This window comes from Cyclopterus lumpus, chromosome 24, assembly GCF_009769545.1.
Source record: "Cyclopterus lumpus isolate fCycLum1 chromosome 24, fCycLum1.pri, whole genome shotgun sequence".
In the NCBI taxonomy this organism is placed as follows: Eukaryota; Metazoa; Chordata; class Actinopteri; order Perciformes; family Cyclopteridae; genus Cyclopterus; species Cyclopterus lumpus.
Window position 1 is genome coordinate 1,075,306 of NC_046989.1, and position 25,679 is coordinate 1,100,984.

Consider the following 25,679-nt stretch of genomic DNA (forward strand, 5'->3'; position numbering starts at 1 on the left):
ACAAATCTAGACAAACGATACAATGCTCTATAAAAATAATAATTCTAGCAATACTAATACTCTATTATAGTATTAATAATTATTTATAATAAGATTTTCTATGGACCAATTTGTATATTTCTCTGATAATATTTAATTATTCTATTTTACTTGCTCTACTGAAGCGAACAGGAAGAAAACAGAGGAAAGACAGGAAGACTTTTAATTTGAAAAGCAGATGATGGAAAAGACAGACCTGGAGGAATGTGGAGGACAGATAGAGAGACAGATAAGATAATATAAAAACAGTACATCACTTATGACAATAAATCAACTTCATCAGTTTTAAAATAAACAACTCGATGTTGTTCTTTGCAGGTTTCTTTAACATTTGTTACATTTTGACGTTTCTGTTTCATACACGTTTCAATCCGTATTTAATTCAAATGAAGTAAAATTCAAAAGAAACCTGAACATTGATTCCATTTCAAACCAGTAAAATGAAAAATCAATAAAAACCTCTCAAAGACCAAATATATTAAATAAAAAAACTCAGACGAGACGGTTGAGCATTATTTCAAATAGTTTATTCAAACTGAGTCCGACAGATGAGATCTTTGTGAAAAGAGAAGTTCAGAGAAACCTAAACGTTAAATAATAATACCCGATAAAAAACAAAGATGGCCGCCGCTCTCAGACAGAATCAACAAACAGATGTTTTGTAAAACAGAAAAAGGTAAATTAGAGTTCAATTCAAATGTAGACAAAAAGATTTGTTTTTAAATGTCTGTGACTTCCGTTAGCTCATCACGTAGCATGTCAGCTAACCGCCCCCTTTACACGTCACATGGTTGATCAGCGACACAAAAACAAGACGGCGACTCCTGGTGGTCGTTTTATTCTGGCGGGAGAACAGGAGGAAGTCCGAATAAACCGAATAAACTAGAATAAACGGTCCGTTAGTCAGCGTTGAGATATTTTACTTCTGTTACGGAACAATCTCCTGAACATTAAAAGCCACAGCGCGTCCGGTCAGCATCAAACCCCCGATCTCACAAAGTTGAAATATTCTCGGCTTTTCAGCCCTCGTCACAACCTGGACAATTACCATTAGCTTAGCATCAAAACTGGAAGGGGGGGGAAACCGCTAGCCGGCCTCCGTCACCGACTCACGTCGAGTCTTTAGAACCCGAACTGATGGGAGAGAAGAGAAGAAAAAACTGCTGGCTGTTACCACTACTTCCTGTCGTTATGCTAAGCTAAGCTAACGGGCCACCTGGCTCGGGACCACAGCAGCAACATAAAAAGACAGATTCTTGTTAAATTTTTCAAACTTCAAAATTGTTTTAATGCAACGTGCAGTGATGCGTCTGAAATGAGTCAACAGTCGTCAATAACAGAGCTTTGATCTTTGGGTTCTGATAAATAATAAGCAGTCAGTCCGTCAGCCACGGCGTCCGTCACAAGGCGGCCATTGTTGCAGACTGATTTCCATCATGTCCGCCGACGCCGAGCGTGTGTGTGTGTGTGTGTGTGTGTGTGTGTGTGTGTGTGTGTGTGTGTGTGTGTGTGTGTGTGTGTGTGTGTGTGTGTGTGTGTGTGTGTGTGTGTGTGTGATCAGCGAGAGATAGAGCGGCGCTGCTGGGGAGAAAAGGGGGGGGGGGGGGACAAAGGCTTCATTCTCTGCCGGTGGTGAGGAGCTTCAGGGCTTTCTGGAGGTTCTGGACCGCCGTGCCCACGTCCTCGTACTGCAGCGCGCTGCCCGCGTACTTGCAGTACTTCTGGGCCTTGGTGAAGTCCTCCGGAGTGAGATGGACACCGCCTGGAGGGGAGGAAGAGGGGGAGGAGGAAGAGGGGGGAGTCAGAGCGCGAGGGTCCGATCGGAGGAGCAGAACTCTTCATTACTGCACAAAGACGGGATTGATTCGGACTTCACAGCAGAAAGAAAGTTTCATCTGGATCTCTGGGAAGGAAACACTTTTGTCTACGATGTTCCTTCCTGATCGTCAAACCTTTAGTCCGTAACATGTATAAAGGATGGAATATAAGACCGGTCATTAACAGAAGACTCGGGTCTTGATAAAACCGGGACCAGAACAGTCCGGGTCTAAAGAAGCGCAGCACACATCACCTGTTGTCACTGAGGGGATTGTGGGTAATTTATGATGGAGAAGTAGCTGCTGCAAAGTGGTTTTGAAGAAGGACTGGTCTGTAAAATGCCAGTCCAGAGAGTGTGTGTGTGTGTGTGTGTGTGTGTGTGTGTGTGTGTGTGTGTGTGTGTGTGTGTGTGTGTGTGTGTGTGTCCCTCTGATGGCCTCTCAGTACTGCAGTATTTAATAACGACGGCCAGGTGACCTCTGACCTCTGAGACGGGCCGCTCCCTCTGACCTCATCTCTCTGAACAGATCCAGATCAGTCTGATTCAACGTGTGTTAGTGGAGCGGTTAGCGGGCGGCCCGTCCGGTATCGAACCCACGGAGCGGACGTCTGAAGCCACGGTTTGAGGCTCAAAACGGGCTGAACTTTTCTTATTATCGATTATTTTGTTGTGACGTTCACACAGAAACTGTAAAAGAACTAAAGATTACATCTCTCCAGTAGAGAGAGGAGACAAGGAAACAGAGGAAACGAGAGAGAAGGAAACAGAGGAAACGAGAGAGGAGACAAGGAAACAGAGGAAACGAGAGAGAGAGGAGACAAGGAAACAGAGGAAACGAGAGAGGAGACAAGGGAACAGAGGAAACGAGAGACGAAACAAGGAAACAGAGGAAACGAGAGAGGAGACAAGGGAACAGAGGAAACGAGAGAGGAGACAAGGGAACAGAGGAAACGAGAGAGAAGGAAACAGAGGAAACGAGAGAGGAGACAAGGAAACAGAGGAAACGAGAGAGAGAGGAGACAAGGAAACAGAGGAAACGAGAGAGGAGACAAGGAAACAGAGGAAACTAGAGAGAGAGGAGACAAGGAAACAGAGGAAACGAGAGAGGAGACAAGGGAACAGAGGAAACGAGAGAGAAGGAAACAGAGGAAACGAGAGAGGAGACAAGGAAACAGAGGAAACGAGAGAGGAGACAAGGAAACGAGAGAGGAGACAAGGAAACAGAGGAAACTAGAGAGAGAGGAGACAAGGAAACAGAGGAAACGAGAGAGGAGTCAAGGAAACAGAGGAAATGAGAGAGGAGACAAGGAAACGAGAGAGAAGACAAGGGAACAGAGGAAACGAGAGAGAGAGGAGACAAGGAAACAGAGGAAACAAGAGAGGAGTAAAGGAAACGAGAGAGAGAAGACAAGGGAACAGAGGAAAGAGAGAGAGAGGAGACAAGGAAACGAGAGAGAAGACAAGGAAACAGAGGAAACTAGAGAGAGAGGAGACAAGGAAACAGAGGAAACGAGAGAGGGGACAAGGAAACAGAGGAAACGAGAGAGGAGACAAGGAAACAGAGGAAACGAGAGAGGAGACAAGGAAACAGAGGAAACGAGAGAGGAGACAAGGAAACAGAGTGTGTGTGTGTGTGTGTGTGTGTGTGTGTGTGCTTACCCTGCTGCTGGGCGTTGAGCAGTGCGGGGTCCACAGGGGGCACTGATCTGGGAACAGGCACCGGTTTAACTGCTTCTGTTGGTGAGCAGACACACACAGAAATATCTAAAGTCAAACACTTGTTCTTCAGAAGAGACTTCTTATGACTTATCGTCTTCCTCTCGTCTTCCACACTGCAGCAACATGAGTCCCCTTTAGTCTTTATTATTATAATAATCTGACCACAGATAAGATCCCCACTCTCCTGTGTGTGAGACACACATGTACCGGTGGGACACTGGTTCAGAGGACGTTGTGGGGACACACACACACACATGTACCTGTAGGACACTGGTTCAGAGGACGTTGTGGGGACACACACACACATGTACCTGTAGGACACTGGTTCAGAGGACGTTGTGGGGACACACACATGTACCTGTGGGACACTGGTTCAGAGGACGTTGTGGGGACACACACACACACACACACATGTACCTGTGGGACACTGGTTCAGAGGACGTTGTGGGGACACACACACACACACACATGTACCTGTGGGACACTGGTTCAGAGGACGTTGTGGGGACACACACACACACACATGTACCTGTAGGACACTGATTCAGAGGACGTTGTGGGGACACACACACACACACACACACACACACATGTAACTGTGGGACACTGGTTCAGAGGACGTTGTGGGGACACACACATGTACCTGTGGGACACTGGTTCAGAGGACGTTGTGGGGACACACACACACACATGTACCTGTAGGACACTGATTCAGAGGACGTTGTGGGGACACACACACACACACACACACATGTAACTGTGGGACACTGGTTCAGAGGACGTTGTGGGGACACACACATGTACCTGTGGGACACTGGTTCAGAGGACGTTGTGGGGACACACACACACACACACATGTACCTGTAGGACACTGATTCAGAGGACGTTGTGGGGACACACACACACATGTACCTGTAGGACACTGATTCAGAGGACGTTGTGGGGACACACACACACACACACATGTAACTGTGGGACACTGGTTCAGAGGACGTTGTGGGGACACACACACACACACATGTACCTGTAGGACACTGGTTCAGAGGACGTTGTGGGGACACACACACACATGTACCTGTGGGACACTGGTTCAGAGGACGTTGTGGGGACACACACACACATGTACCTGTGGGACACTGGTTCAGAGGACGTTGTGGGGACACACACATACACATGTACCTGTAGGACACTGATTCAGAGGACGTTGTGGGGACACACACACACACATGTACCTGTAGGACACTGATTCAGAGGACGTTGTGGGGACACACACACACACACACACACATGTAACTGTGGGACACTGGTTCAGAGGACGTTGTGGGGACACACACATGTACCTGTGGGACACTGGTTCAGAGGACGTTGTGGGGACACACACACACACACATGTACCTGTAGGACACTGATTCAGAGGACGTTGTGGGGACACACACACACACATGTACCTGTAGGACACTGATTCAGAGGACGTTGTGGACACACACACACACATGTACCTGTGGGACACTGGTTCAGAGGACGTTGTGGGGACACACACATGTACCTGTAGGACACTGATTCAGAGGACGTTGTGGGGACACACACACATGTAACTGTGGGACACTGGTTCAGAGGACGTTGTGGGGACACACACACACACACATGTACCTGTAGGACACTGGTTCAGAGGACGTTGTGGGGACACACACACACATGTACCTGTGGGACACTGGTTCAGAGGACGTTGTGGGGACACACACACACATGTACCTGTGGGACACTGGTTCAGAGGACGTTGTGGGGACACACACACACATGTACCTGTGGGACACTGGTTCAGAGGACGTTGTGGGGACACACACATACCTGTGGGGGGAGGCAGCTCGGCTGGAGTGTTGGCGGGTGCGTGGGCCCCCGGTGGGATGTGGATGTTATTGAAGTTGGTAGTGGGGGGACCAGATGGCCCCGCTCCTGGACTGAAGCCGATCCCTGGTCCGGCACCCGGACCCAGACTCTGGTCCTGTTCCTCGAAGGACCCTGAAGGAGGCCCTCCTCTGAAGGACGCTCCCTGGGAGAATCCCCCTGCTCCGTACTCGTCTACCAGACAGACAAGAGACGAGGACAGGTTTGAGAGCGGTTTTCAGTCCAGTTCAGGGTTCTTACAGAACAGGGTCTCAACAAGACCAATTTCTTGGTGAAAAGTGGTTCCAACAACTACCGATTGGTGGAATTTGGTCCGATTGACCTTTTCTGGAACGTCCGTTGCTGCAGACGTGTCGTTCTAGGCCTTTTGGATCAGCATCCGCGATCTTTTCAACAATTCAGGCTGGTTTCCAGTTATTTACTAGAGTGGAACATCCAACGTCACAGATGCCCAACGTGAGTATTGATATTTAATGTCTCTCTCTATAATCATGACGAAAGGTTTAAGTGACATCTACCCTGTGAAGACCTTTAAGACTGGTCCTGGATCCCAAACGTTTGATGTGAACGCACCTTTAGAGACCTTTTTAAAACATGATCACCACCACGAGAATGATGAGAACACAAAGGCGACGCCGCTGGAGGAACTGGGAACGACGCCGCTGGAGGAACTGGGAACGACGCCGCTGGAGGAACTGGGAACGACGCCGCTGGAGGAACTGGGAACGACGCCGCTGGAGGAACTGGGAACGACGCCGCTGGAGGAACTGGGAACGACGCCGCTGGAGGAACTGGGAACGACGCCGCTGGAGGAACTGGGAACGACGCCGCTGGAGGAACTGGGAACGACGCCGCTGGAGGAACTGGGAACGACGCCGCTGGAGGAACTGGGAACGACGCCGCTGGAGGAACTGGGAAACTCCATTCTCTTCTGTAGTTTTTAATATCTCAAGAACTGGACCGGAACCAGACTCACCAAAGACCGTCTCTTTGGTCCAACTGGTTCCCCTCTCGCTTCAGTCGTGAACGTTTCAGCTTCCGCTTGTCACATAAATATATTGTCTTAAAATAATACACTTACTTAGTTTTTAGGTTTGCTTAGTTAGGTTCAGGAAAAGCAATTGTTTTGTAAGATATCATACGTCCTGCTGAGAGAAGACACATTATAATAACTATGTTTCTGTAACAACAGTAAAGTGAAATAATTCCCTGTTCTCTTTATTCACATCCGTTGCTGTGAGCGTCTCGTGATGTCGTACTGGACTCTGAGTCTTTAGGATGTTAAAAATGATATCAGAATAGATGATCTCTCGTTTGCCTTCACTGCTCAGGAGCCAGCACCTTAAACAGAACCCAGAGAGAGGCTTCGGCCTCAGAGGGAGCTTAAACCCGCTGAGGACCGGTTCCGACCGGTTCCGACCGCACGCCGACAAGCGTCCAAAAGTGAGTTCAGGGGAAACAAATCGAATTCATGAGGATGAGATTAAAGTGTACGAGCAGAACGAGTGTTTCACATTCACAGACCAGTTGGTTCTGTCCCACTGGACCTGCTGGGTTCTTACATACGGTCTCTGGTTCACCAACGTAGACCATCAATACAGTAAGACGTCATAATCAATAGATCCCCCGTCTACACACACACACACACACACACACACAGAGAGAGCATTGTCTCACAGCTGCTCTGCTGTGACTTTCTATTGGCTGGAAAGAATTGGGGAGGAGTGTGTGTGTGTGTGTGTGTGTGCGTGCGCGTGGGGGGGGGGTTGTAAAAAATGTGTTCAGGGACCATTTTGAAAAGGTTGCCAACAATCCAGTCAGACCCAGTGAGATCTATACACATATAAGTATGTGGAGCTAGTCATGTGACCCTTGTGAAACCTCCAGCAGGACTCTGCAGCATCTGGACTCACTTTCACGGTGCCTTGGAGGGCCAGAGATTGCGTCACCCCTCCCCCGCCCTCGAGGAGGCGCTCAGGACCCTAAACAGAAACACAGACACCTACGAGCTGGCCGACGTTTCCGTCCCTGCGGAGCAGACCCTGAACGCATCGTTCGGCGTCACTAAGTTGATGGATTCATTGCTGAAGTAAAGGCCAGCTGCTGGACCACGCCCACAAACATGACATCACCTTGAGGAACCCTCCACACACACGGCGAAACATGTCAAAAACAGCGAAAAATGTTTTGTGTAAATCAGAACCAGCGTGTAGGAGAAGTGCCCAATTGTGTGTTTTTCACAAAATTCAAAATGGCAGAAAGTCTGAGTAGGCGGAGCTTAGGGGTCTGAGCAGGTGGAGAGTGACGTGTGAAAAAAATTCAAGTCAATTGGACATTTTGGGTGAGGGGCGTCGCCGGTACAACTTCGAGGGGGCGCTAGAGAGCAACTATTTCTAACCCGAATGTGACGTCTACATCAGATGATATTTTCACCGAGACTGACGAGCTGCCAGCGTTTGGTGAGTTTGAGACTGATGATCATAGGAATAAGAATAATAAAAACGAAAGTAAAAGGTCAGACGCCATCTCCACATGGACCTGCCAACAGACAAGTCCAGGTAAGCTTTGAGGACGGTCGGTAAATCGGAGCGCTCAAACAGCCGCTGCATGAGAAAACAATCAGTGGGAGGTCATCGGGAAGAAACCGTCACAGCCAAACCAACGTTTTCTTTCCCACAGAATACTTCCCAGAATGCAATGAACTTTAGCAACTCTTTGGTTGCGTAATGTACTCGGTGAAGCTCCTCTGGATGGAGGGCGGGTTCCTTTCTCCTGAAGGTCTAAAGGTCACGTTTTATAGGACGGCTGGGACCAGAGTCTGCATGCCATAAAGGTCAGAGAAAGATAACTCTCTCTCTACAAATGCCGGATGAGACCAGGCGACATGTTCTTCAGACTACACACCTACACACACACACACACACACACACTCACACACACACCTGCTTCCCCGTCCTCGTCCATGCCGGTGGGTCCGGCCTCGGGCGTCTCGCCGTTCTTCAGACAGTTGTGGATGTAGGTGGCCTTCCAGCGGGCGTACTTCCTGTGCTGGATGTTCTGGTAGAGGAGGGGGGGGGAGGGGAGGTAAACATTTATATTTAATCAATTTAGAGGTTTTTCAAAGTGAAAGTCTCTAAAAAAACAACTTACGATTAAACTTTTTCCACTTGGTTGCATGTTAAAATATTAAAGAAACAAAATGTGTCAAAAACACGTCTAATCGTCACCCAATAAGCGTTTTAATCCCAGTTAGCAGGGGCCGGGTTTAAGAAGTGGGGCAGTCACTGGGGGGGGGGGGGGGGGGACTCTGCTCCGGACTGATAAGTGTATTCAGCAGATTAGAAACAATGGGACCGGAGCGCCGGTGGAACTCTAACGTCACCGTGAAGTTATGGAAAAGATCAATAAATAAGGGCGAGAGGGTTCTCAGCCTCAGAGCCAGATTCAAGCTGAGGACCAATGGGGGACGTCTGAGGTTCGTCAATATGGGAGTTCCATTGATCCGATTATGTTTTGTGTCCCCGAACACGTTAAATGAACGGGGCTCCCTTTGATATATCGTACATAGCGGTCCTGCAGGCTCTGGATCCTCATCCACATTTACTCCATGAAACATGACAGATCTGGTCCTGTTGGTGGTTTTGAAAAGCTGCCGTTCCCCAAATGAAGCCGCCAGCCCTCCAGAACTCGGCCACGCCGCTCGAAGGCTTCCAGACTCGTGTCAGAGTCCAGACGGAGAGTTTCCAAAGAGCTCCTTTGATCTGAATGCACATCTGGCCTCTGTAGAGAACTGTTAGAGACTCTCTGCAGCGTGAAGGGCCGATGAAGTCCTGGACCCGGTCTGGTGTTGGATTCAACAGCAGGGAGACAGATGGTGAGTGGGAGGAGTCAGAGCTGCAGGTATGGACGAGGTCACTGCGATCCTCTGCAGGGTAGACCCCCACAGGGTCAGACCCCCACAGGGTAGGACCCCCACAGGGTCAGACCCCCACAGGGTAGGACGCACACAGGGTCAGACCCACACAGGGTAGACCCCCACAGGGTCAGACCCCCACAGGGTAGGACCCCCACAGGGTAGGACGCACACAGGGTAGACCCCCACAGGGTAGGACCCCCACAGGGTAGACCCCCACAGGGTCAGACCCCCACAGGGTAGGACGCACACAGGGTAGGACCCACACAGGGTAGGACCCCCACAGGGTAGGACCCCCACAGGGTAGGACCCACACAGGGTCAGACCCCGACAGGGTAGGACGCACACAGGGTAGGACCCACACAGGGTAGACCCCCACAGGGTAGGACCCCCACAGGGTAGGACCCACACAGGGTAGGACGCACACAGGGTAGGACCCCCACAGGGTAGGACCCCCACAGGGTAGGACCCACACAGGGTAGGACGCACACAGGGTCAGACCCCCACAGGGTAGGACGCACACAGGGTAGGACCCACACAGGGTAGACCCCCACAGGGTAGGACCCCCACAGGGTAGGACCCACACAGGGTAGGACGCACACAGGGTAGGACCCACACAGGGTAGGACCCCCACAGGGTAGGACCCCCACAGGGTAGGACCCCCACAGGGTAGGACCCCCACAGGGTAGGACGCACACAGGGTAGGACCCACACAGGGTAGACCCCCACAGGGTAGGACCCCCACAGGGTAGGACCCACACAGGGTAGGACGCACACAGGGTAGGACCCACACAGGGTAGGACCCCCACAGGGTAGGACCCCCACAGGGTAGGACCCCCACAGGGTAGGACCCACACAGGGTAGACCCCCACAGGGTCAGACCCTCTGTTTGGGTTCTAGATTAACCCACTGGAACATTAATGGGTTCATCTAGGACCCATTGTTTGGGTTCTAGATATCCGTCTGTCTGCAGAACTCTCAGCACCGGCTGCTCTGAGGACCCATTGTCTGGTGTGTGTGTGTGTGTGTGTGTGTGTGTGTGTGTGTGTGTGTGTGTGAATGTGTGTGAATGTGTGTGTGTGTGTGTGTGTCCTGTTGATGTTTTAAAGGCTTCTGGGTGACACAAAGTGGAGAAAGACCTGCTGTGTGTCTCACATTCAAATGGAGATCCCTTTCATTTGAAGTAGATTTCAGTTACAGATCCTCTGATTTAGATTAAAAGTCGTTCTTCTGGTTTATTTAGATTAAATGTATTTGTTGGTCGGCTCACTCGTTATCAGCCGGAGAGCAAACTAGTGGACAAGATGAAAAGCTGCAGCTGGTTTTATTTTACGGACTTCCTGTAATCTGGTGTTTGATGATTATCGACCATCAATGAAAACCTTCATCTTACCTCCTCTGACAGTTCACCGAACACAGACAGGACGTCCAGCAGCAGACTGGCTGAGTAGAAAGACTTGATCATGTTCCTGGAGGGTCGAGGTGAGGAAGGAGACAACGTTAGTCGTTGGGTGAGAATATTCACACTCTCACACACACACACACACACACACACACACACACGGAATAAGAAACTTCCTCCGACATGTTGCTGCTCAGGAGCTACAAGGAGGCCATTCATGTTCCTCACCTTAACTCTCTCTGTGTGTGTGTGTGTGTGTGTGTGTGTGTGTGTGTGTGTGTGTGTGTGTGTGTGTGTGTGTGTGTGTGTGTGTGTGTGTGTGTGTGTGTGTGTGTGTGTGTGTGTGTGTGTGTGTGTGTGTGTGTGTGTGTGTGTGTGTGTGTGTGTGTGTGTGTGTGTGTGTGTGTGTGTGTGTGTGTGTGTGTGTGTGTGTGAGTCATGATGGGAAATCAGCCCAAACAAGTCCCGGTAAATGTGGGCTGTGGCTGCTTTAAACTCGGCACTACACAATGTTCATGACATCTTGTTGAATGACTTCCATGATGTTTTAGGACATCAATCCATCTGATTATAATATTTGATTTAATTTGAACAAGATAAATCTTCCGTGTTGTCTTAGGAGAATATCGGATGACGCAGAGTTCCGATGAAAGCACCAGTGTTCTTTATCTTTCATCTACATGTCCAATTACGTGGAGTTATGTAAATATGAAGTGATAAGAGGTCCAGATATGACTCTGAAAGATCACAGCTGATTCCTGATCCTCTAAATAACGTCTTATTCTCACCCGGGTTCTCCGGTTCTTTAAAGAGAAGTCTACGCTTCATGTGTTAAAGCTGCATTCTCTCTCCTGACCACCAGGGGGCGACTCCTCTGGTTGTATAGAAGTCTATGCTTCATGTGTTAAAGCTGCATTCTCTCTCCTGACCACCAGGGGGCGACTCCTCTGGTTGTATAGAAGTCTATGCTTCATGTGTTGAAGCTGCATTCTCTCTCCTGACCACCAGGGGGCGACTCCTCTGGTTGTATAGAAGTCTATGTTTCATGTGTTAAAGCTGCATTCTCTCTCCTGACCACCAGGGGGCGACTCCTCTGGTTGTATAGAAGTCTACGCTTCATGTGTTAAAGCTGCATTCTCTCTCCTGACCACCAGGGGGCGACTCCTCTGGTTGTATAGAAGTCTATGCTTCATGTGTTGAAGCTGCATTCTCTCTCCTGACCACCAGGGGGCGACTCCTCTGGTTGTATAGAAGTCTATGTTTCATGTGTTAAAGCTGCATTCTCTCTCCTGACCACCAGGGGGCGACTCCTCTGGTTGTATAGAAGTCTACGCTTCATGTGTTAAAGCTGCATTCTCTCTCCTGACCACCAGGGGGCGACTCCTCTGGTTGTATAGAAGTCTATGCTTCATGTGTTGAAGCTGCATTCTCTCTCCTGACCACCAGGGGGCGACTCCTCTGGTTGTATAGAAGTCTATGTTTCATGTGTTAAAGCTGCATTCTCTCTCCTGACCACCAGGGGGCGACTCCTCTGGTTGTATAGAAGTCTATGCTTCATGTGTTAAAGCTGCATTCTCTCTCCTGACCACCAGGGGGCTACTCCTCTGGTTGTATAGAAGTCTATGCTTCATGTGTTAAAGCTGCATTCTCTCTCCTGACCACCAGGGGGCGACTCCTCTGGTTGTATAGAAGTCTATGCTTGAACATTTCACAATCATCCAGTGAAAGAAATCCTTTAATTCAACTTAACCAATCACTTAAATTTGAGTTCTTAAAGGCCCGCCTCTTTAAGTATGATGGATGACATCATCCATCAGAGAGCCTGTTGGATGGATAGATAGACCTCACATGGGTTCCTTACTTGTGGAACCGGCCCTGGCGGTCCTCGTTGTCGGCGTAGAGGAACATCTTGAGGGCGTAGTTCTCGATGTGGGCGTTACCCACCACCTCCTGGCCAATGGAGTCGTTGTCCCCCAGCTCCTTCTTCATCTGGAAACAGGCAACACAAAAAAAAGATTTTTTGAAATATTTCCAACAAATCCAACAGAGTGAGACCTCTTCTCTCATTTCCCAGTTTAACTTCTCATATCAATACTTTAATCTCATCGACTAGCAGCTCGTTTAATATTCAGCTAGTGAGTTCAATGTGTCAGATGCATGTTTAAACAGCACCACTTAAAGTATAATATCATCCTTTTAATATCAGGTATTAAAAAGGAGAGAATCCTCTTAATGCACCATCTGTCCTATGAACACATGAACCCTCCCCCCCCCCCCCCCCCCTCCCCCCTCACGGCGCCCAGCTCGGCTTCAGGTTTCCTGTAAAACCACTAAAAGCAAACACGCTGGTTCCCTACAGCAGGTGGACCCTGACTTGAATGGACACACTGTCCACAGGCTTAGAGTGTGTGTGTGTGTGTGTGTGTGTGTGTGTGAGAGAGAGAGAGAGTCAGAGGAATGTAAGACCAGTGGCTTGAGTGCAGGATGAAGGAAGGACACCTGGTCGGGGAACATGTAGCGTCTGAGATCAAAGGAAACTAAACTTTAAGTGATTAATATAAAAATGTAAACAACAACAACAAAAGGTGAAGTGCTTCCATCAGAATCAAGTCGTTACTGAAGGGTCCAGTTATGGAGAACCGATGACTCGTTCACCAAGTCCGTACGTGTTTTACTTAAAGGGCCAGCGTCGCAGCTCAACGTGCTGGTTCCAAGAAGCTCGGGGAACCCAGATGTTCCTCTCTGGTTCCAGCTCCAGACCTGTAAAAGCTTCCAGTCCACCACACATGGACCAGCTGGTTTAATAAGGACGTGACTGGGAGAGCAACATGTAAACTGTCTAAACAAAGGGGCGGAGTCACGACGACGACAGTGTGTTAGACCAAAGGTACGGGCACACTCCATTTGGTAGGTGTACCTAATAAACTGGACACCATAGTGTGCAGAGGACAGATTTATTTACACTGCTAGAATGTAAAAATACTGCACGCAGATCATAAAGTAACTCTAACCATCTGTGAATAACACACACACACACACACACACACACACACACACACACACACACACACACACACACACACACACACACACACACACACACACACACACACACACACACACACACACACACACACACACACACACACACACACACACACACACACACACACACACACACACACACACACACACACACAGAGAGAGAGAGAGAGTCCTGTTGACATCCTGAGTGTGTGACAGTAATGAAGATCCCTGGAGCGTCTGTTAAAACCTGTGTGTGTGTGTGTGTGTGTGTGTATGTTTTCATCCTTGTCCACTGCTTCCTTTAATTGGCTCTTAAAAGAGTCCAGCATCGCCGCGGGACCTCCTCCTCCTCCTCTTCCTCTTCCTCTTCCTCCATGGAGGAGTTTATTCTCACTATCAAGTCTTTAAAAATGTCGACACTGGAGATCAGAAGTTAGATGTTTGTCACGTATAAAACCTGAAGACATGATGATGTGTTGCAGCTCCTCTCGGCTAATTTGTTTGATCCCCGCTGGGACACTGAGCCCTCTCCTCCTCCTCCTCCTCCTCCTCCTCCTCCGTCCTGTCCATTCCTCCTCTCTTCCTCCTCCTCTCCCCCTCCTCCTCCTCCTCCTCCTCTCTTCTTCCTCCTCCTCCTCCTCCTCCTCTCTCCTGTCCTGTCCTGTCCTGTCCTGTTTCTCCTTCTCCTCCTCCTCTCTCCTGTCCTCCTCCTAACTCTATAAAAGCTAATTGGCTCAGCTCCTGTTGACAAGCAGCGACTTTACATAAATGTCCAACACAAGTCTCTGCATCAGACCTGCTGTATCATCACTGTGGTGCGTTCAGGCTCCAAACTGTATCATCACTGTGGTGCGTTCAGGCTCCAAACTGTATCATCACTGTGGTGCGTTCAGGCTCCAAACTGTATCATCACTGTGGTGCGTTCAGGCTCCAAACTGTATCATCACTGGTGCGTTCAGGCTCCAAACTGTATCATCACTGTGGTGCGTTCAGGCTCCAAACTGTATCATCACTGTGGTGCGTTCAGGCTCCAAACTGTATCATCACTGTGGTGCGTTCAGGCTCCAAACTGTATCATCACTGTGGTGCGTTCAGGCTCCAAACTGTATCATCACTGTGGTGCGTTCAAGTTCCAAACTGTATCATCACTGTGGTGCATTCAAGTTCCAAATAGTAACATAACTGGTGGGTTCAAATGAAATCTTGAAAAAACAGATATTTGAAATGAATTATGAGCCGTTTAAGTTAACCAAACTTAACTAGAAACTAGCTCTAAGCAGCTTATAATACTTAAAACCGCTAACACCCCCCAGAAATATGTTTAATAAAAGAAAATATTGAAATCAAATACAATTATTTATTTCCTAATAAAATAAAACAAGCGAGATGACAATAACAATAAAGGACAACATTTAGAAGATATTTCATCAAATTGTCCAACTCTGTTGATTTTATGTATTAATAGGCCGACTTCTTCCTTCATGGTGTAACAAGTCAACAAGTTTTAGGACAAACTAAATAATAATCTAAATGTCAAATTGTGTCATTTGGATTTCTTAACGAGACTCAACAAGCGGCCGGTCTCGTTACCCAGAATTCTCTTCTCATCGTCTTTCCAGGAGCTCATTTGTAAACAGACATGAGGTGGTTTCTCCGGTTCTCCTGGACGTGTTCCTTAAAGGGAGAGGAACAGGCTTCAGGAGGTCTGACTCACCGTCTCCAGCTGGTCCATGAGCTTCACCAGGAACTTTCTGCACTCGGGGGTTTTACTGTCCAGCTTCATGCCGGCCTGCATGGCGTAGAGTCGACCTGCAGGGGGGGGGGGGGGGGGGGGGGGGGGTACATGAAACAGACACACGACACGTCAGAACTCAAACTCCCACAATCCCTCAGCTAGCTTCGTGTTGGGATGCTTTTCTTCACACGCCTGCAGGGGTTGTGACCTTCAGTCCTCCCCCCGTGACCTTCAGTCCTCCCCCCGTGACCTTCTGTCCACCTCCCGTGACCTTCTGTCCACCTCCCGTGACCTTCGGTCCTCACCCTGTGACCTTCAGTCCTGTCCCCGTGACCTTCGGTCCACCTCCCGTGACCTTCGGTCCTGTCCCCGTGACCTTCGGTCCTCACCCCGTGACCTTCGGTCCTGTCCCCGTGACCTTCGGTCCTCACCCCGTGACCTTCGGTCCTGTCCCCGTGACCTACGGTCCACCTCCCGTGACCTTCGGTCCACCTCCCGTGACCTTCGGTCCACCTCCCGTGACCTTCGGTCCTCCCCCCGTGACCTTCGGTCCACCTCCCGTGACCTTCGGTCCTCCCCCCGTGACCTACAGTCCTCCCCCCGTGACCTACAGTCCTCCCCCCGTGACCTACAGTCCACCTCCCGTGACCTTCGGTCCTCCCCCCGTGACCTTCGGTCCTCCCCCCGTGACCTACAGTCCACCTCCCGTGACCTACAGTCCACCTCCCGTGACCTTCGGTCCTCCCCCCGTGACCTACAGTCCACCTCCCGTGACCTACAGTCCACCTCCCGTGACCTACAGTCCACCTCCCGTGACCTACGGTCCTCCCCCCGTGACCTTCGGTCCACCTCCCGTGACCTACGGTCCTCCCCCCGTGACCTTCGGTCCTCCCCCCGTGACCTTCGGTCCTCCCCCCGTGACCTTCAGTCCTCCCCCCGTGACCTTCAGTCCACCTCCCGTGACCTTCGGTCCACCTCCCGTGACCTACAGTCCACCTCCCGTGACCTACAGTCCTCCCCCCGTGACCTACAGTCCTCCCCCCGTGACCTACAGTCCACCTCCCGTGACCTTCGGTCCTCCCCCCGTGACCTACAGTCCACCTCCCGTGACCTACAGTCCACCTCCCGTGACCTACAGTCCACCTCCCGTGACCTTCGGTCCTCCCCCCGTGACCTACAGTCCACCTCCCGTGACCTACAGTCCACCTCCCGTGACCTACAGTCCACCTCCCGTGACCTACGGTCCTCCCCCCGTGACCTTCGGTCCTCCCCCCGTGACCTTCGGAACTGTCAACAAACACACGTAAACAACAAGCAGCTCTGTGGACTCTTCTGGGGTTGAAGAGGTTAGTCATGTTCTTGTTCTTCTACTTCCTGGTCCGTGGTAGAGTCCTGGTCCTGCTCAGCATCAGCAGAACAAAGACCCGCTTCACGGGCCTCGTCCCGGGACAGAGACTCCTTTGTGCTCCGACACCTCGACGGCATTTACAGAAGGCTTTGCCAGCTGGGAGGACGCAGACCACCAGAAGGCTCCAGATGGGTTCCCTCAGAGCCCCCTGGTGGTCAGTGACGGGACTGCGTGTGTGAGGTAAGGAGTGGGAATACAACTATGAATGAAACGGGATTTTAATAAAATGAAGACCGGGTTCTGGTTCAGACAATCCTCTCTGATGTTAATCTAAACTGATCCTTTACAAACCGCTTATCACTACATTTTAACGTCCAGCATGATTAACTATGAGAATGAATAAAAATATCTATGTTCTTGTGATCAATAATGCCAATAATGTTGGTTTGTGAAGTGTCGATTTGAAGCATCTCTATACAACCAGAGGAGTCGCCCCCTGGTGGTCAGGAGAGAGAATGCAGCTTTAACACTAAAGCTTTGACTTCACTTTAAAGAACCGGAGGCCTGATGCCACCTTGTCCAACAACTTCCTGGTAAAATGGTGACGTAAGAACCGCTTCCTGTCTCATGTGCCGGTTTCTTCTGACAGCTGTCAGCACGGTGGACACATGCTTTTGATCCAACATCCTTTTATTTGGTATGCTTTCCATATCTCTTCATATGCATCTCGCCTCCAGCAGCTCCCCCATGTCACAGCTCAACTAGGTCGGATGCAGACCCCCGCTGCACCGAAGCCCGCACTATAATATCAGAAGTAATCCCAGATTGTTTGCCCTACTTCGTGGGAAACGAGGCTGTACTTGGTGCATCTTAAATATACCTAAAGTGTTCACAAACATCTCAATCTGAGGCATGAAGGAGAATGTAAACATTCATTAAAAAAAATCCTTCAAAACAGAAGCTTGTTTGAGCTAATTCTGGTAACTAAGGTGATACCTAACTGATGTTGTTGTTGTCTAAACCTAACTGATGTTGTTGTTGTCTAAACCTAACTGATGTTGTTGTTGTCTAAACCTAACTGATGTTGTTGTTGTCTAAACCTAACTGATGTTGTTGTTGTCTAAACCTAATTGTTTTGTTGAGTGTATAACAGTGTAGTAATGTTGTGTATAACACAGTGTAGTAATGTTGTGTATAACACAGTGTAGTAATGTTGTGTATAACACAGTGTAGTAATGTTGTGTACAACACAGTGTAGTAATGTTGTGTATACAACACAGTGTAGTAATGTTGTGTACAACACAGTGTAGTAATGTTGTGTGTATAACACAGTGTAGTAATGTTGTGTATAACACAGTGTAGTAATGTTGTGTGTATAACACAGTGTAGTAATGTTGTGTGTATAACACAGTGTAGTAATGTTGTGTACAACACAGTGTAGTAATGTTGTGTACAACACAGTGTAGTAATGTTGTGTACAACACAGTGTAGTAATGTTGTGTATAACACAGTGTAGTAATGTTATGTACAACACAGTGTAGTAATGTTGTGTATAACACAGTGTAGTAATGTTGTGTACAACACAGTGTAGTAATGTTGTGTGTATAACACAGTGTAGTAATGTTGTGTACAACACAGTGTAGTAATGTTGTGTATAACACAGTGTAGTAATGTTGTGTATAACACAGTGTAGTAATGTTGTGTACAACACAGTGTAGTAATGTTGTGTATAACACAGTGTAGTAATGTTGTGTGTATAACACAGTGTAGTAATGTTGTGTATAACACAGTGTAGTAATGTTGTGTACAACACAGTGTAGTAATGTTGTGTGTATAACACAGTGTAGTAATGTTGTGTATAACACAGTGTAGTAATGTTGTGTGTATAACACAGTGTAGTAATGTTGTGTATACAACACAGTGTAGTAATGTTGTGTATAACACAGTGTAGTAATGTTGTGTGTATAACACAGTGTAGTAATGTTGTGTACAACACAGTGTAGTAATGTTGTGTGTATAACACAGTGTAGTAATGTTGTGTACAACACAGTGTAGTAATGTTGTGTACAACACAGTGTAGTAATGTTGTGTGTATAACACAGTGTAGTAATGTTGTGTATAACACAGTGTAGTAATGTTGTGTACAACACAGTGTAGTAATGTTGTGTATAACACAGTGTAGTAATGTTGTGTGTATAACACAGTGTAGTAATGTTGTGTATACAACACAGTGTAGTAATGTTGTGTACAACACAGTGTAGTAATGTTGTGTGTATAACACAGTGTAGTAATGTTGTGTACAACACAGTGTAGTAATGTTGTGTACAACACAGTGTAGTAATGTTGTGTATAACACAGTGTAGTAATGTTGTGTGTATAACACAGTGTAGTAATGTTGTGTATACAACACAGTGTAGTAATGTTGTGTGTATAACACAGTGTAGTAATGTTGTGTACAACACAGTGTAGTAATGTTGTGTATAACACAGTGTAGTAATGTTATGTACAACACAGTGTAGTAATGTTGTGTATAACACAGTGTAGTAATGTTGTGTGTATAACAGTGTAGTAATGTTGTGTACAACACAGTGTAGTAATGTTGTGTATAACACAGTGTAGTAATGTTGTGTATAACACAGTGTAGTAATGTTGTGTGTATAACACAGTGTAGTAATGTTGTGTACAACACAGTGTAGTAATGTTGTGTATAACACAGTGTAGTAATGTTATGTACAACACAGTGTAGTAATGTTGTGTATAACACAGTGTAGTAATGTTGTGTGTATAACACAGTGTAGTAATGTTGTGTACAACACAGTGTAGTAATGTTGTGTATAACACAGTGTAGTAATGTTGTGTATAACACAGTGTAGTAATGTTGTGTGTATAACACAGTGTAGTAATGTTGTGTATAACACAGTGTAGTAATGTTGTGTGTATAACACAGTGTAGTAATGTTGTGTATACAACACAGTGTAGTAATGTTGTGTATAACACAGTGTAGTAATGTTGTGTGTATAACACAGTGTAGTAATGTTGTGTACAACACAGTGTAGTAATGTTATGTATAACACAGTGTAGTAATGTTGTGTATAACACAGTGTAGTAATGTTGTGTGTATAACACAGTGTAGTAATGTTGTGTATAACACAGTGTAGTAATGTTGTGTACAACACAGTGTAGTAATGTTGTGTGTATAACACAGTGTAGTAATGTTGTGTATAACACAGTGTAGTAATGTTGTGTGTATAACACAGTGTAGTAATGTTGTGTATACAACACAGTGTAGTAATGTTGTGTATAACACAGTGTAGTAATGTTGTGTGTATAACACAGTGTAGTAATGTTGTGTACAACACAGTGTAGTAATGTTATGTACAACACAGTGTAGTAATGTTGTGTATACAACACAGTGTAGTAATGTTGTGTACAACACAGTGTAGTAATGTTGTGTATAACACAGTGTAGTAATGTTGTGTGTATAACACAGTGTAGTAATGTTGTGTACAACACAGTGTAGTAATGTTGAGTGTATAACACAGTGTAGTAATGTGTGTATAACACAGTGTAGTAATGTTGTGTGTATAACACAGTGTAGTAATGTTGTGTGTATAACACAGTGTAGTAATGTGTGTATAACACAGTGTAGTAATGTGTGTATAACACAGTGTAGTAATGTTGTGTGTATAACACAGTGTAGTAATGTTGTGTATAACACAGTGTAGTAATGTTGTGTGTATAACACAGTGTAGTAATGTTGTGTATAACACAGTGTAGTAATGTTGTGTATAACACAGTGTAGTAATGTTGTGTACAACACAGTGTAGTAATGTTGAGTGTATAACACAGTGTAGTAATGTTGTGTATAACACAGTGTAGTAATGTTGTGTGTATAACACAGTGTAGTAATGTTGTGTATAACACAGTGTAGTAATGTTGTGTGTATAACACAGTGTAGTAATGTTGTGTATAACACAGTGTAGTAATGTTGTGTGTATAACACAGTGTAGTAATGTTGTGTATAACACAGTGTAGTAATGTTGTGTGTATAACACAGTGTAGTAATGTTGTGTGTATAACACAGTGTAGTAATGTTGTGTATAACACAGTGTAGTAATGTTGTGTGTATAACACAGTGTAGTAATGTTGTGTGTATAACACAGTGTAGTAATGTTGTGTGTATAACACAGTGTAGTAATGTTGTGTATAACACAGTGTAGTAATGTTGTGTGTATAACACAGTGTAGTAATGTTGTGTATAACACAGTGTAGTAATGTTGTGTATAACACAGTGTAGTAATGTTGTGTGTATAACACAGTGTAGTAATGTTGTGTATAACACAGTGTAGTAATGTTGTGTGTATAACACAGTGTAGTAATGTTGTGTATAACACAGTGTAGTAATGTTGTGTGTACAACACAGTGTAGTAATGTTGTGTGTATAACACAGTGTAGTAATGTTGTGTATAACACAGTGTAGTAATGTTGTGTGTACAACACAGTGTAGTAATGTTGTGTGTATAACACAGTGTAGTAATGTTGTGTGTATAACACAGTGTAGTAATGTTGATCGAGCAGGACGGTAATGTCCATTCTTTAGAGATGAGACTCTGAATGAACTGCCCACGAGGAACCAGCAGAACCAGAACCTGCTGCATGAGACTAGAACTGGACCTCTGCTGGTTGAAGTACACACACACACACACACACACACACACACACACCCACCTCTTACTTCAGTAGAAGTACTCATACCACACTATGAGGAAATACTACACTACTGTCCTGCATTCAAAGCCGTACAAGTATTAAATCTGCTAAATGTAGTAGAGGTGTTAAGTGATGTAGCGTAGTACCTCCTTTACATCCTGTTGACAACAAGTACTACATACACCTCTGAGATGTATAGTATAAAGTACTTTGTACCTCTATGATGTACAGTATAAAGTACTATGTACCTCTGAGGTGTACAGTATAAAGTACTATGTACCTCTGAGATGTATAGTATAAAGTACTTTGTACCTCTGAGATGTATAGTATAAAGTACTTTGTACCTCTATGATGTACAGTATAAAGTACTATGTACCTCTGAGATGTACAGTATAAAGTACTATGTACCTCTGAGATGTATAGTATAAAGTACTTTGTACCTCTATGATGTACAGTATAAAGTACTATGTACCTCTGAGGTGTACAGTATAAAGTACTATGTACCTCTGAGATGTATAGTATAAAGTACTTTGTACCTCTGAGATGTATAGTATAAAGTACTTTGTACCTCTATGATGTACAGTATAAAGTACTATGTACCTCTGAGATGTACAGTATAAAGTACTATGTACCTCTGAGATGTACAGTATAAAGTACTATGTACCTCTGAGATGTACAATATAAAGTACTATGTACCCCTGAGATGTACAATATAAAGTACTATGTACCCCTGAGATGTACCTTATAAAGTACTATGTACCTCTGAGATGTACCTTATAAAGTACTATGTACCTCTGAGATGTACAATATAAAGTACTATGTACCTCTGAGATGTACAATATAAAGTACTATGTACCTCTGAGATGTATAGTATAAAGTACTATGTACCTCTGAGATGTATAGTATAAAGTACTATGTACCTCTGAGATGTACAGTATAAAGTACTATGTACCTCTGAGATGTACCTTATAAAGTACTATGTACCTCTGAGATGTACAGTATAAAGTACTATGAACCTCTGAGGTGTACTGTATAAAGTACTATGTACCTCTGAGATGTACCTTATAAAGTACTATGTACCTCTGAGGTGTACCTTATAAAGTACTATGTATCTCTGAGATGTATAGTATAAAGTACTTTGTACCTCTGAGATGTACAGTATAAAGTACTATGTACCTCTGAGGTGTACAGTATAAAGTACTATGTACCTCTGAGGTGTACCTTATAAAGTACTATGTACCTCTGAGGTGTACCTTATAAAGTACTATGTATCTCTGAGATGTACCTTATAAAGTACTATGTACCTCTGAGGTGTACCTTATAAAGTACTATGTATCTCTGAGATGTACCTTATAAAGTACTATGTACCTCTGAGGTGTACCTTATACAGTACTATGTACCTCTGAGGTGTACCTTATAAAGTACTATGTACCTCTGAGGTGTACCTTATAAAGTACTATGTATCTCTGAGATGTATAGTATAAAGTACTTTGTACCTCTGAGATGTACAGTATAAAGTACTATGTACCTCTGAGGTGTACAGTATAAAGTACTATGTACCTCTGAGGTGTACCTTATAAAGTACTATGTACCTCTGAGGTGTACCTTATAAAGTACTATGTATCTCTGAGATGTACCTTATAAAGTACTATGTATCTCTGAGGTGTACTGTATAAAGTACTATGTACCTCTGAGATGTACAGTATAAAGTACTATGTACCTCTGAGATGTATAGTATAAAGTACTATGTACCTCTATGATGTACAGTATAAAGTACTATGTACCTCTGAGATGTACCTTATAAAGTACTATGTATCTCTGAGGTGTACCTTATAAAGTACTATGTACCTCTATGATGTACAGTATAAAGTACTATGTACCTCTGAGGTGTACCTTATAAAGTACTATGTACCTCTATGATGTATAGTATAAAGTACTATGTATCTCTGAGGTGTACCTTATACAGTACTATGAACCTCTGAGGTGTACAGTATAAAGTACTATGTACCTCTGAGGTGTATAGTATAAAGTACTATGTACCTCTATGATGTATAGTATAAAGTACTATGTATCTCTGAGGTGTACCTTATAAAGTACTATGAACCTCTGAGGTGTACAGTATAAAGTACTATGTACCTCTGAGATGTACAGTATAAAGTACTATGTACCTCTGAGATGTACCTTATAAAGTACTATGTATCTCTGAGGTGTATAGTATAAAGTACTATGTACCTCTATGATGTACAGTATAAAGTACTATGTACCTCTGAGATGTACCTTATAAAGTACTATGTATCTCTGAGGTGTACAGTATAAAGTACTATGTACCTCTGAGATGTATAGTATAAAGTACTATGTATCTCTGAGGTGTATAGTATAAAGTACTATGTACCTCTGAGATGTACCTTATAAAGTACTATGTATCTCTGAGGTGTACCTTATAAAGTACTATGTACCTCTGAGGTGTACCTTATAAAGTACTATGTACCTCTGAGGTGTACCTTATAAAGTACTATGTACCTCTGAGGTGTACAGTATAAAGTACTATGTACCTCTGAGGTGTACCTTATAAAGTACTATGTACCTCTGTAGTGGAGGAGAACTATGAATTGGCAGAACATGGCATTACTCAGGTGCAACGACAAGTACCTCAAACGTGTACTTGAGTACACGTTAATAACTGTGACTCATGACGTCAGCGGGCTGATGAACTTTGACCCGTGGAGCTGACCGGAGGACCGAGAGGCTCGTTACCGGAACGGGACCAGGGCTGAGTCCCGGTCTAAGGACCCAGGTGAACGCTCCTCCGCTGCGGGGCTCAGGTCAACAAAGCCGGGTCGGTAACTCACAGTAATACGCCACCACCGGGTCCCGCTTCTCGTGCTCCGCCGCGGTCCGCAGGTGGTGCTGGATGGCTCGCAGCTGCGCCGGGAGAGCCATGTTGTCTTCGTCTTCTTCTTCGTCTTCTTCTTCTTCTGAGGACGAGGAAACGCTGTTGTTGTCAAGCGAGCTGGTGTTCCTTCACTTCCGCGTCCGTTGACCAATAGGAGCGGCCGCCGACGCGGGACGGATGACGTCACCGCTGCTCACGCGGGGCGCGTTTTAACCGGTAAAACTCGTCGGAGAGGTTCCGACTGGGCGTGTTATGAGTGTGACGTCATATTATGGTGACCTGTGTGACTATAAGCATACACATGTTCATTATAGTCCCTCTAATATCATTGTATACGGTCCAAGTCCTTCGCTATATATAGTTTTTGTTATATGCACAACTATCACGTTGGCCTGGACATATTAATATTATACCCGGTTGGTTAATAAAGCATATCAAGCATGTGCTAATTGAAGGCATTGATGAGTACATACATTCTTTTATTTAGTCTTCAATTACTGAGATTAAAGGTGGGCTCCGTCCACAGCAGCAGCAGAGCGTAGTGGGACCACCACAGCCATGCTGATGGTTAGACCTCCTCATGAAGGGGGACCAGTCCTCAGGGAGCCTCTGGGTCTGGCCTTGGAGACATTGGAGGCCTTGGAGAGTTGTGAGTTGTTTCATTTTTGCACACTGCAGGGTCAGTAATGACGGAAACGTTGTCAATGTGACATCCCTATAGGTACACTGGCGTCTGGGTAAATAATATTTGGTATTTGGTATTTAATATCCAAATATGAGAAGGAGTGGAAGTGAAGGGGTCCAACAAACTGGACCTTCAACCACCAGACCGACAGCGCATTGTGGTTTTATGGTTCTGTTGTCTAAACTTTCATTTTCAACGTAATGTCGTCCTCATAAAAGTGACAAGGAAATGTCGTATCATTGGTTTCCTTGTACATTAGACTGTGGTACAACTGTACGGTGGCCCATTTAGAACATTTACGTTGAGCCAGTCAAACCTAACTAAGCCAATCTCACACTTGACTCAACTTAAGCTCTACTTTGATGCTTTAATGTTTAATGAGCATCTGTGTTGCATGTTCTAATAATACTTGTATTAGAAATAGTAATGCATGAAACACAATATATGTAAAGGTAGTGATTTATTATTGCTTTTTGATTTGTAC

General features: G+C 45.8%; 1 protein-coding gene across 2 annotated transcripts; it reads right to left on the minus strand.

Moving 5' to 3' along the window:
* Positions 1-551: 551 nt before the first annotated feature.
* vta1 (vesicle (multivesicular body) trafficking 1) lies at positions 552-24,660 on the minus strand. 2 transcript variants are annotated; one of them, XM_034527240.1, is made up of 8 exons: positions 24,467-24,659; positions 15,539-15,633; positions 12,659-12,786; positions 10,789-10,864; positions 8,425-8,539; positions 5,426-5,656; positions 3,518-3,592; positions 552-1,801 (listed from the first exon to the last, which is right to left on the minus strand). In XM_034527240.1, the coding sequence occupies exons 1-8, from the start codon at positions 24,555-24,557 to the stop codon at positions 1,656-1,658; spliced, it is 957 nt and encodes a 318-aa protein (XP_034383131.1). In that variant the 5' UTR covers positions 24,558-24,659; the 3' UTR covers positions 552-1,655. The 2 variants fall into 2 exon arrangements, with proteins under 2 accessions (XP_034383131.1, XP_034383133.1); XM_034527242.1 differs by lacking the exons at positions 552-1,801; positions 3,518-3,592 and adding an exon at positions 5,042-5,272 and having other exon boundaries at positions 5,375-5,656; positions 24,467-24,660.
* Between the last annotated feature and the right edge of the window lie 1,019 nt (positions 24,661-25,679).